We start from the raw sequence: 12,059 nt of genomic DNA on the forward strand, positions 1-12,059 counted from the left end.
CAGAGGGAGGAATTCCTTTGCTGACGGTCTGATGACGCTCTCTTGCTCCAAAGACTGCAGAGATCTGGAAGATCAAGGCTGTTTAAGCTTCAACCTTGGTCAGTCACATGCTCTCCTTCCCCTAAGTGCCTCAGATTCCAGTAAAGCTCCGTGAGAAGCCTCCAGCACCCCTACACACAGAGAGACGCACACAGGAAGCATCAGCCTCTGCTAGACCCTTGCAGCGGTTTCCAGACATGTCCAGTAAAGGTACTAGGTATCCTGGCAAAGAACTGGGCAGTAAAATGTTCCCTTGTGATATTCACTATCCAAAAACGACAGATAACAAATGCAATAAAAGGAAAGACTACTACTACACCTTATCTGATCCACAACAAAGTCAAAAAAAAGCAGACTTGTCAGAACAGACAATACAATTAGATACTCCACATTTGAGACATTCACTGTTCCTGGAGCCTCTACTTTCAGAGAGGGGCTGAGTCTAGCTTCATGATATTGGCAAAATCACATCCCCTCTCTAGCCTCTATTACCTCATAAAGCACTAGATCAAATCCCTAAGTTTGGGAATAGAGGAGTTTACAAAGAAATTCCTATATCAGCTTTCATTAAGACTTACATAGAAAAACATTTTGAAAAAGTCCAACAAAACCACAGCTTCTCCAGAGAAGGCTGAAAGATGCTTTTAAATAAGAAAAACATATGATAACAGAATAAGAAAATTGCTAATTTTTCTTTACTTTTTAACCCTCTGTGATAAGAAATGGTATTTGTAAAATTATACACAACTAGCTGAAGTCTGAGCAGCGCTAAATCCTAACTTAAAATCCTTAGAAATCAGGGTCCTCTACAGCTGGGCAGCCCTGAAGTGAAACATTAAGGCTTAAGGGCATCAGTTCTTGCATATGAAAGACAAAAAGGAAGATAAATTGGTAATTTCCATACTTACCACCATAAAGATTTTACTCCTACAGCTCAAAAGAAATAACTGTACAATGAAATTTAACTTTCTTAAAACACACCCCTGGCCGGGCGCAGTGGCTCACATCTGTAACCCCAGCACTTTGAGAGGCAGAGGCAGGTGGATCACAAGGTCAGAAGTTTAAGACCAGTCTGGCCAATATGGTGAAACCCCATCTCTACTAAAAATACAAAAATTAGCTGGGCGTGGTGGCACGCGCCTATAGTCCCAGCTGCTCGGGAGGCTGAGGCAGGAGACTTGCTTGAACCCAGAGCCAGAGGTTGCAGTTAGCAGAGACTGCACCACTGCACTCCAGCCTGGGCAACGAAGCAAGACTCCGTCTAAAAAAAAAAGGGGGGGGGCAGGGTTTTAGAGTAGGGGTGTTTGTTTGTTTTTTGAGATGGAGTCTCACTCTGTCACTCAGGCTGGAGTGCAGTGGTGTGATCTCGGCTCACTGCAACTTCCGCCTCCCGGGTTCATGCGATTCTCCTGCCTCAGCCTCACAAACGGCTGGGACTATAGGCGTGCGCCACTATGCCCAGCCAATTTTTGTATTTTTAGTAGAGACAGGGTTTTCACCATATTGGCCAGGCTGGTCTCAAACTCCTGACCTCAAGTGATCCACCCGCCTCGGCCTCCCAAAGTGCTGGGATTACAGGCATGAGCCACCACGCCCGGCCTTCTCCTCCCTTCTTCCAGAAAGCCTTGCCTGGTTTCCATTCCCATTGTTGTATATAGCTAACACTTGGTACTATCTTACTCTGTGACCAATTTAATTTTACATATCAAAATACTCCTCCATTGTAAGTAACCCAAAGGAAAATGTATTTCCTTTCTTTAAAAAAAGAAATATTCTGAACCTACAAAAAGATGGATAGCATAACATGACAAACAATGACCCAGTCCAATAAAACACTGCAAAACAACAGGAGAAGCCCTGAGGCACCCATTCCCAATCACATCCTCCCTCTTCCCATCAGAGGCAACCACCACCTGGAAACCAGGGCTCATCAGCCCCATGAAGCTATTCCCCTCACAAAAGAGCATACATCCTTATGATCTGTAGTACTATTTCACGTGATCTTCCTAACCTTTCTATAAGTGGTATCATTCTGAACTTAACTTCAGTCTGTAACTTCAGTCTGTAACTTACTTCTTGTTCAATTTTATTGTTTGTGAGCGTAATCCACGTTGACACCTATAGCTCTAGTTCCTTTGTTTACTACTGCATAATATTCCATTATATGAATACACTACATATTTGGCCAAAAACATAGCTTGATATTTCATATGCCATGTAGTGCCTACTATTTTCCATACTACTACGGAAAATGTGCCAGCCATTTTCCGTAACATTCTCCAGAATCCTCACAGCCACCTAATGAGGAAGGTATGATTCCCACTAGACCAAAGAGGAAACTGGAGCAGGGAAGTGGTGTAATTTGTCCAATATGTGTGAGCAGCAGACTCCTGCTTCAAGTTCAAGTCCATCCAAATTTAAAGCCACACTTCTGACAATGAATGCGCCTTGTAACCCTGCTTATGTAGATTCAGATTATTATTTATTTATTTATTTACTTTTGAGACGGAGCCCGCTCTGTCACCCAGGCTGGAGTGCAGTGGTGCGACCTCTGCTCACTGCAAGCTCCGCCTCATGGGTTCACGCCATTCTCCTGCCTCAGCCTCTCGAGTAGCTGTGACTACAGGCGCCCGCCACCACACCCGGCTAATTTTTTGTATATTTAATAGAGTTGGGGTGTCACTGTGTTAGCCAGGTCTTGATCTCCTGACCTTGTGATCCACCCACCTCGGCCTCCCAAAGTGCTGGGATTACAGGAGATTCAGATTATTTTAATGAAAAAAAACCGACAGAGGGCTCTACAGTCATCTGGGAAAAATGTGAAACATGATGCTCTAGTTTCTTTGACAAACATTCCACAGGAAATTAATACGACACAGGGACAGCCCGTATGTACACTGAGGAAGAGCCTCTGCCTTTGGCAAAGGTCTCCCACTAGGGTCATTCCCAAGATTATACAGGCACTCTCTAAGTAGGCCTGAGTAGGACTGCAACCCGAATTGGTTTTCTTTGGGGAAACAGGCTGTCTGCACACACTTACAGACAGGACAGGGGAGCCCAAGAGAACACGGGAATCAGATCCTGCTTAAGCTGGCAAAAGCTGAGTCAACAAAGCTCTAAGAACATCTCCAGGGAGCAGCTCCAGCTGTTAGCAGCTCTGGGGTCTGAGGAACAGTCATCAGCTCATAAGGCCAGGCGCTTGCCTACTCTGCTCTCCACGTGGCCAACTTTGAGAGCGCTTTCATACATCCCAGCCCAACCCTGTTGTCCTGGAGAAAGCCCAACTTGGGAATACGTAAGAGAGTGAGGGTGGAGACTCATAGGAACCAGGCAGGGAGCAAAGCCTGGAGAAAGGATACCCAGCTCCAGGCCTGGGCCCAGATCCCTCCAGGTGCTCAAAGCAGGTAGGCTCCTAGGAGGTGACAGTCTAGTCCCCCAGGACTCTTAAGGACAGGGGAGGCCTTTCAGCACCAGGACTCCTGACTCTACTCTCCTGCCTCTACACTGTATCTCTCATTGTGTCTCTTCACTGGAGGATTAAGGGAGCCTCAAAGGAGCAAGTCATAACTGGCTGAAGCGACCCCCTCTCACCTCTCCTGGACAAAGCAAGGAGCAAGAAAACAGGCTCTGCCACCTACTTGTTGTCACCTTAGCTGGAGCATTCCTGTCCACTCTGGAGGGAAATGTAGTGGACTGTCTCTAAGGGCCCTGCCATCTCTGACTCTTTCTGTCTACAGTGCTGAATGCACTCTGGCTCACGCCTGGCATCCTAGCACTTTGGGAAGCTGGATGGGGAGAATGGTTTCAGCCCAGGAGTTCGGAACTAGCCTGGGCAACATAGTAAGACCCCGTTTCTTTAAAAAAAAAAAAATTAATTAGCCAGGCGTGGGGGCCTGCGCCTGTGGTCCCTGCTACTTGGGAGGCTGAGGTGGGAGGATCGCTTGAGCCCAGGCATAGAGGCTGCAATGAGCCAAGATTGCACCCCTGCACTCCAGCCTGGACAACAGAACGAGATCCTGTCTCAAAAAGAATAAACAAATAAATAAAAGCACTAACATTTACTGAGCAGTTTAGACTATAATTCATTTAATCCCAACACCCCATGAGGTAGATACTACTGCTATCCCAGTTTACAGAGGAGGCCGCTGCAGCACAGAGCGGTTCACTGAGGTACCAAGGTTATAGGCAGAGGTCTTCTTTCTTTTTTCATTTGAGACAGAGTCGCTCTGTCCCCCAGGCTGGAGTGCAGTGGCGCATCTCGGCTCACTGCAAGCTCCGCCTCCCGGGTTCACGCCATTCTCCCGCCTCAGTCGCCCAAGTAGCTGGGACTACAGGCGCCCGCCACCATGCCCGGCTAATTTTTTGTATTTTCAGTAGAGACGGGGTTTCACCGTGTTAGCCAGGATGGTCTCGATCTCCTGACCTCGTGATCCACCCGCCTCAGCCTCCCAAAGTGCTAGGATTACAGGCGTTAGCCACAGCGCCCCGCCGGCAGAGTTCTAAAGGAGGCCCCGAGGGTAGAAGCCTACGGTTACAGGCCTAGGAAGGCTGCACGGGACATCCACGGGATGGTGGGGGTCGGGAGACACCAGAGAGGGGCCCGAGGTTAGGCGCAGAGGGGATAATGGGTCAAGGTGTCTGAGGAAGGAGATGGGGCTGGGTAGCCCCAGCCAGACTGGCCGAAGCCCAGGTAGAGGGGTGAAGATAGGAACAAGGGCGGGATGTGGAGACGCAGGGAAAGGCAGGCCGACGTGGTCAGGGGCGAGGAGGCCTTGGAGGAAGGAGGGTGGATGGCGCAGGCCCGTGGTCGAGGCAGCGGGCGCCTGCGGAAGCGCAAGGGCGGCTTTGGGGCGCGCGGTCCCACCTTGAGCACCGTGACGGCTCCCGCGCTGTGCACCTGGAAGTGCGCGGGCGGCTCCGCGCCCAGCTCCGCCGCCTCGTCGGGGCCCTGGTAGCTGAAGCAGGCGTCCGCGATGTCCAGGTGGCCGAGGGGCAGCGCGTCCTGCGGACTCTTGAAATAGTAGAGGTAACAGCGGCGCGCGTCGAACACGAACCAGCGGCTGCGGTAGCCGCGCAGGGGGCCTTTGCCCGACAGCTTCTGCAGATAGCCGCACAGCCGCGCTGGCTCCCGCGCGGGACCCGCCCCGGGCTCCGCGGCCGCCCCCTGAGCCGCGCCCTCGCCGCCACCGCCCTCCTCCGCCCGGGATCCAGCCCCCGGCATAGCTACCGCGCGCCAACGGTAGGAGCCCGAGCCCAAGCCCGCGCCCGCTCCCCGCGCCTTCGCGCCACCGCCGCTGCGCCCCCTACCCCTCCGCACCGCCCCATCGCTCCGCAAGGCCCGCGGGTGCGCAAAGCAGCCTGGGACTTGTAGTCCCGCCCCCGCCCGCCCGCCAGCCGTTGCCCCCGCAGTCCCCGGAGGCAGGGTCCTGCGTCCAGCATCCCTGCAAGTCAGTTGCCTTCGTGCTACCTGTGCTCCAAGTCCTCGCCCTGTGGGGTGAAGCAATGGTCTATTTCTTTACGGCAGTGTAAGTACATGGGAGTGTGCATCTCTCAAAACCCAACGGAGTGTCCACTTAAAACTGCATTTCACACTGTGTACCTTTTTCTAAAAACTTGATTTTTAAATCTCCCTCCTGCCAGAGTCTCAAGCTAATATTGTAAAAATGAGACAGCCTATTGCCTGGCGCTGAGTGGGTGCTCAGTAAATATTTGCAGAATTCATGAAAGCCAAAGCGTTTCCTGCCTCTCCAGACTTCAGTTCATTCATTGAATTCAACATATATTTATTGAGTGCCTTCTGAATGCCAGGTACAGTTCTGTATGCCAGGCCCTGGCGGATAGAGCAGTGAACAAACCAATCATTCTCCTGCCCTCGTGGAGATTATATTCTAGTAAGGCAAGGAGGTGATACACAAGAAAGCAGATAAAAGTAATGTGTGCTATGTTGTATAAATGCCGTGATGACATGTAAATATTATCACTTAAAATAGCACCTAGTATTTATCAGTGCTTTATAGATTATTTGAACACTCACAACCTGAGAAGGCAAATCTATTGCTTTGTAATAAAGCAAAGAGAAAGAATGAATAAGACTAAGTATTTGCTAGCAAAACAGGGTGACTATAGTCAAAAATAATATAATTGTACATTTAAAAATAACCAAAAGAGGATAATACAGGCACGGTGGTTCATGCCTGTAATCCCAGCAGTTTGGGAGGCCGAGGTGGGCGCATCACCTGAGGTTGGGAGTTTAAGACCAGTGTGACCAACATGAAGAAACCCCGTCCCTACTAAAAATACAAAATTACCGGGGCATGGTGGCCCATGCCTGTAATCCCAGCTACTCGGCAGGCTGAGGCAGGAGAATCTCTTGAACCCAGGAGGCGGAGGTTACAGTGAGCCAATATCACACCATTGCACTCCAGCCTGGGCAACAAGAGCGAAACTCTGTCTAAAAAGAAAAAAAAAAGTATAATTGGATTGTTTGTAACACAAAGGATAAATGCTTGAGGTGATGAATATGTTACTTACCCTGATGTGATTATTATGCCTTGCATGCCTGTGTTAAAATGTCTCATGTAATCCATAAACATAAATACCTACTATGTTCCCACAAGAATAAAAAATAAAATAAATAAAAAGCAAAGTGAGAGGATGAAGTGAGGGGGCAGGTAGCAGGCTGCTCCCCCAGGACAGGCAAGGAGGCTGGTCTGATCCTGTGACGTGGAACACAGACCCAGATGATGGGAGGGACAGGGGCAACCAGAAATGTGGGTGAAGCATTCCAGGGAGAGGGAATAGTGAATACAAGAGCTCACTTTATTCAAAGGAAAAAGGAAGTGTATAGCTACATTTATGAAGGCCCAAACCAAATATTTCACCCTTATAGATTTGCATGTTTTATACAGACACACTGAAAGACCCAGGAGGAAAACTGACCTTTCTGAGCTAGACAGGGACACAAATTATACTGCCTGTTTAGAGCCACCCAGGGAGGAAGGGCAGGCTCTGGGTCCTCACCCAGCCCGCCGACTCTCTGCAGGCCCTATAGTGGCACCACACAAGTGTTCCTTTCCTGGGGCCCATCAGAGGTCTGGCTGGGGTGGCCACAGCAAGGGCGCTCCCACCTTAGCCCTCTCCACCTGTCTTTGAGCACAGTCAGCACAGTGTTAAGGACTGGACTCTGACTTCCCACTGACCGGATGTGTCTCCTAACTCTGCCACTTACCAGAGACATGACCTTGGGCAAGTGATTTAACCTTTCTAGGCCTCAGTCTCTTCATTTATAAAATGGGGTTGATAAATACAAGTAGCTATCTCATGCTGTTGTTATTGGAAGGGTTATGTGAGAAATGCATATGAAAGTGCTTAGCATGGTGCCTCACACATAGTAAGTACTCAGCACGTATCAGCTGTTATTATTATCATCATACAGTTAACACCGATATCTTCCTCATGAGTCAGCAGATTCAGAGAGGAGGAATCCAACAGTCAGACCGGGCCCAGACAAGGGAGGCCAGAGACTGCGGTGCTGCAGGAATGGAGTGGGCTGCTCTCGGGAGTGAGGGGTCCAAGTTCAATTTGGGCTTCACCGTGTATGTAAAAGGGGCTGTGACTAATTGGCTTGTGGGGTAGGCAGTCAGGGTGGGGTCTGATCTTGAAATACTGTGGGAAAGGGAAGAGGTGGGAGAACCAGGTCTGTATTGCTGTGGTATGGGGAGGCAACGGGACAGGGGAGGGTGTAGCCCATCTCTTCTAGCTCTATCAGTAAGTTATGAAGAAGTGGGGGTGGCCATGACCTGTGGTCCTGGTGGACAGTACCAAGACCCATGAGGTGTCTCACAGGGACCAATATCTGCTAGGCCCAAGGAAGGAGGCACGAGCCGCGCTCCTGGACTGAGTCTGGGCTGGCTGGCCAGTGCTAGGCAGATGGGACGGGACAAGGGTGCTGTTTTAAGTGGTAATTATTTACATGTCATCACAGCATTTATACAACATAGCATGCATTACTTTTATCTGCTTTCTTGTGTGTCACCTCCCTGCCTTACTAGAATATAATCTCCATGAGGGCAGGAGAATGATTGGTTTGTTCAATGTTGTATCCGCCAGGGCCTGGCATACAGAACCGTACCTGCTGTCTGTGCCCCTCAGTGGGCAAGCTAGACTTCACCCTGGATCCCCTATACCTGAGCCCCTAGTCCTTCCCTGGTCACCCAGCACAGACAAGCTGGGGCCATTTTAAAATGCTTGCAGGGCTGGGCGTGGTGGCTCATGCCTGTAATCCCAGCACTTTGGGAGGCCAAGGAGGGCAGATCACAAGGTCAGGAGTTTGAGACCAGCCTGGCCAACATGGTGAAACCCAATCTCTACTAAAAATAGGAAAATTAGCCAGGCACGGTGGCAGGCGCCTATAATCCCGGCTACTCGGGAGGCCGAGGCAGGAGAATCGCTTGAGTCTGGGAGGAGGAGGTTGCAGTGAACCAAGATCGTGCCACTGCACTCCAGCCTGGCAACAGAGCGAGGCTCTGTCTCAAAAAAATAAATAAATAAAAATAAATAAAATGTTTGTAGGCCACTGCTCTCTTCCTTTCGGAGGCCACACCTTACATCATATCAAATATATTAAAATACCCTACATCCCATAGTAAACATACACATAATTTTTGCTATAAAAATGTTTTCAGGAATATCCATAATTGTGCTCTTGATATTATCTAATTATGAGTTTTCATTTTGATTTTTAATTGGCTGATTTCTGGGCAATCATCACGTCTATGTGGGAATTTTGGCCAAGTAAGAGAAACCTAACCTAGAAATTATTCTCAAATGTAATGACCCCTTTTTTTTTTTTTTTTTTTTTGAGATAGGTCTCATTGTGTCACCCAGGCTGCTGGAGTGTGGTGACACTACCTCGGCTCACTGTAACCTCCCCCTCCTGGGCTCAAGCTATCCTCCCACCTCAGCCTCCTAAGTAGCTGGAACTACAGGTGTGCGCAGCACCATGCTCAGCTAATTTTTGTATTTTTTGTAGAGATAGGTCTTTGCCATGTTGCCCAGGCTGGTCTCAAACTCCTGGTCTCAAGTGATCCTCCCACCTTGGCCTCCCAGAGTGCTGGTATTAAGGCATGAGCCATGGTGCCCAGCTCTGTTATGACATTTTTATGATGGCTATAAAGGTGACATGTTACATGTGTAGATATTTAATTAGATGTTCATTAATTCTAATTTTGCTGTTTTTCTTGGGTTTTAGAGCCAATACATTTTTCTTAGGCCACAAACATTTCACAGGCCCCTCAAGCAGCCAGGCCCAGGCACTGAGCCTTTTAGTATACTAGGGGATAAACTGGCCTGGCCCCTGCCTCAGTCTCGCCAGGTTCAGAATATGGCCCTCTGAGGAGCCTGCACAGACACAGGCCTGAGTCCCCAGTGAGAATTGTAAAGTATGGAAGCCTCAAGGCCAACAGCAATGTCTCAGGAGGGTCCCCTGGAGGGCCCTGAGTCTCTGTCTACCCGACCAGGCTTGGGAAGTGGCCCAAGCCTTCCAAGGATCCCTAGAGCCTCCAGAATCAACCCTAAAACCCTCTTGACTCTCTAGACCTCCCCCAGGCCCCTCTTCCCCACTGACTCTCTCAAGGCCCTGCTGGAATGCTTTTTATTTCATGAACAAACCCTTCTCCCCTCACTCCTAGGGCCATGAGCTGAGGAGAACTAGGCAATGGGGCTTTATCTCATCTCTCTTAGTACCTCCATTTTCAATTTGGACAATGTTTATAGTTTATGTAAATAAATATAGCTTCAGTTCTTCCTAAGGGCCTCCTCCATGGAAATGTTGGGGCTGTCTCTGGTGGTTCCTAATTCCCTAGAACCTTTGTAAATGGTTTGTTGACTTTTGCAGTTCCTGAGGTCTCTTATATTAAATAGCAATGTCCTATGGTCAGGGCCAGCTTTGTACAGCCTGTGTACCTCCCCCACATCTAGTACAGGCATGAGAGGTGTTGAAGGGTCTGCCCTGCATGCCCATTTAAGCCCCTGCTTCCTCAAGCCTTCCGGGAACCCAGTGACCAGAAGGAAGCAGCCACCCAGGAGGAAGTAGCTGTTGTTTATTGAAAAGGGGAAATTTGGGCAGTAAACTTGCTCCTACATGGCCAGCCTCTGGGAAAACCCTAGGGGAATACAGAGCCAGAGACTCATCCTAGGTCAGTCTCCCCAGAGTTGGTAGCATGTGCCCAGAGGCCTCTGAAGAAGCATTCACTGCACACTGCCTTTGTAACTGCCAGACCCCAGGGAGACAGAGCTGGCCGAGATGCTGACCTCCCGTTGGAGGAGTGCACAGATCTGCAGGAGGCCCAGAGAGGAAAACAGCCTTATCACTTGTATGCTGTGTGCCCCCGGGCATGTCCCCGCCCTCTCTGGGCTGCAGTTTTCCACCTGCACAGCAAGGAGATGGATGGCTAAGTGATCTCCAAAGGCCTGGCCCTGCCTGCTCTGAAACGCAATAGTGGCGTGAGACACAGCTGTGAGGGCCTGCAGTCATTCTTCCCACAACTCTGCAGGCCGGTGGAGGCTGTGCTCTTTTCAGTCCCCATGCTCAAAGCCCTCTGGATTGTTGCAGCCATCACAACCAAGCTGCCCCCTCCCCTCAGGGCTCCACTCCATCTACAGGCTTGGCTGCCCACTGCAGTTGGTACAAGCATGACCCCTTTGAGGTGACACTTTTGTATCATATGACCCTGGGCCCTGATGGAGAAGCAGTCCTAATCACCACCCCCATCCAGGGCACAAATGGAGGCCTTGTGTCCCTGAGGTAGAAGCAGAGATGGCTCTGTTCCTTGGGGGTTGGACAATGCTATCCTGGTAGGGCCTTGTGAAGGAAGTTGGCCTGATGAGGCGTGGGTGGGGTGGGTGAAGAAGGTTGGGGGACTGGAGCTGTGAATGGGCCGAGCAGGGGCAGGCCAGAGAAGAGCAAGGCCATCGTCAGAGCAGATGATGCTTTGACCAGAGAACACAGCTGCCACAGGGAGACCCCAGACCAGCGAGAGGGCTTTCCAGGTATGTCCGCAAAGCTCTGAAAGGGGGCACCCTGCACCAAGCCTACTGCACTGGTGGGAAGTTGTTGGGGGGACTGGGGCAGGGGTAGGGTAGCGGAGGAGTGGTTTTGAAATAAAGAAGGGGGCTGGGCCTGATGGCTTACACCTGTAATCCTAGCACTTTGGGAGGCTGAGGCAGGTGGATCACTTGAGCTCAGGAGTTTGAGACCAGCCTGGGCAACATGGCAAAACCCCATCTCTACCAAAAAATTAGCTGGGCATGGTGGTATATGCCTATAGTCCAGCTACTTGGGGGTCTGAGGCAGGAGGATTGCTTGAGCCCCGGAAGTCAAGGCTGCAGCAAGCTGAGATTGCGCCACTGCACTCCAGCCTGGGTGACAAAGTGAGACCCTATCTCTAAATAAATAAGTAAATAAATAAGTAAATAAATAAATAAATAAATAAATAAATAAGGAGCGGTGGGAGCTTGGGCCAATCTCCCAGCCTCTGTGTGCCTCAGCTTCCTCAACTGTACAATGGCGCGTAATAACATCTACCCCCTAGAGCTGCTAGGGGCTTAAATGAGCCAGTAAATGCAAAACACTCGATACAGTCCCTGATGTACAACAAGTAACTAATTCATTTAACAAACATCCCTGGCCCCTGCTCTTTGCCTCTGGCTAGTGAGGGGTGGTGCTGAGAACTCACCACAGGACTAGGCCTGACCCCCACTGCAGGAAACTCTCAGTTTTGTCAAGTGGGAGAGCCTCAGAGAGAACAGCCCCAGCAAAGGAGCCCAAGGCTGTCAGACCCTCTTGAACTGTGGACTCTGGTTTCCAGTAGGCCTCATTTCCCTACCAAATTGTTAAGCAAATCTGCATACCTCCTGGCTCTTTTTCTGAGAGGGAACAAATCTGAGGTGCTGGCCAGTCTCCCAGCCCTGGGGCCAGGGGACTGAGGCTCAGACAGATAGAGGCCTGGGTGTCTCTGGGA

The 12,059-nt window shown here is 50.0% G+C and overlaps 2 protein-coding genes across 9 annotated transcripts in view; one reads left to right on the top strand and one right to left on the bottom strand.

Moving 5' to 3' along the window:
* Positions 1-5,344, bottom strand: part of TBC1D2B (TBC1 domain family member 2B) — an 82,271-nt gene extending 76,927 nt beyond the window's left edge. For all 7 annotated transcript variants that reach the window (XR_012415232.1, XR_012415231.1, XR_012415233.1 and 4 more), the window contains exon 1: positions 4,904-5,344. Coding sequence is in view for 4 of the 7 variants with exons in the window: in XM_065548260.2 (XP_065404332.1) it covers positions 4,904-5,260 (357 nt within the window). In the remaining 3 variants the exon portion in view is untranslated. The remainder of the gene's footprint in view (positions 1-4,903) is intronic.
* The window catches only part of SH2D7 (SH2 domain containing 7), a 29,317-nt gene continuing 22,085 nt past the window's right edge, over positions 4,828-12,059 (top strand). For both annotated transcript variants that reach the window (XM_073996487.1, XM_073996486.1), the window contains exon 1: positions 4,828-5,564. The gene's annotated coding sequence lies outside the window, so the exon portion shown is untranslated. The remainder of the gene's footprint in view (positions 5,565-12,059) is intronic.

This window comes from Macaca fascicularis, chromosome 7 (assembly GCF_037993035.2).
Source record: "Macaca fascicularis isolate 582-1 chromosome 7, T2T-MFA8v1.1".
In the NCBI taxonomy this organism is placed as follows: domain Eukaryota; kingdom Metazoa; phylum Chordata; class Mammalia; order Primates; family Cercopithecidae; genus Macaca; species Macaca fascicularis.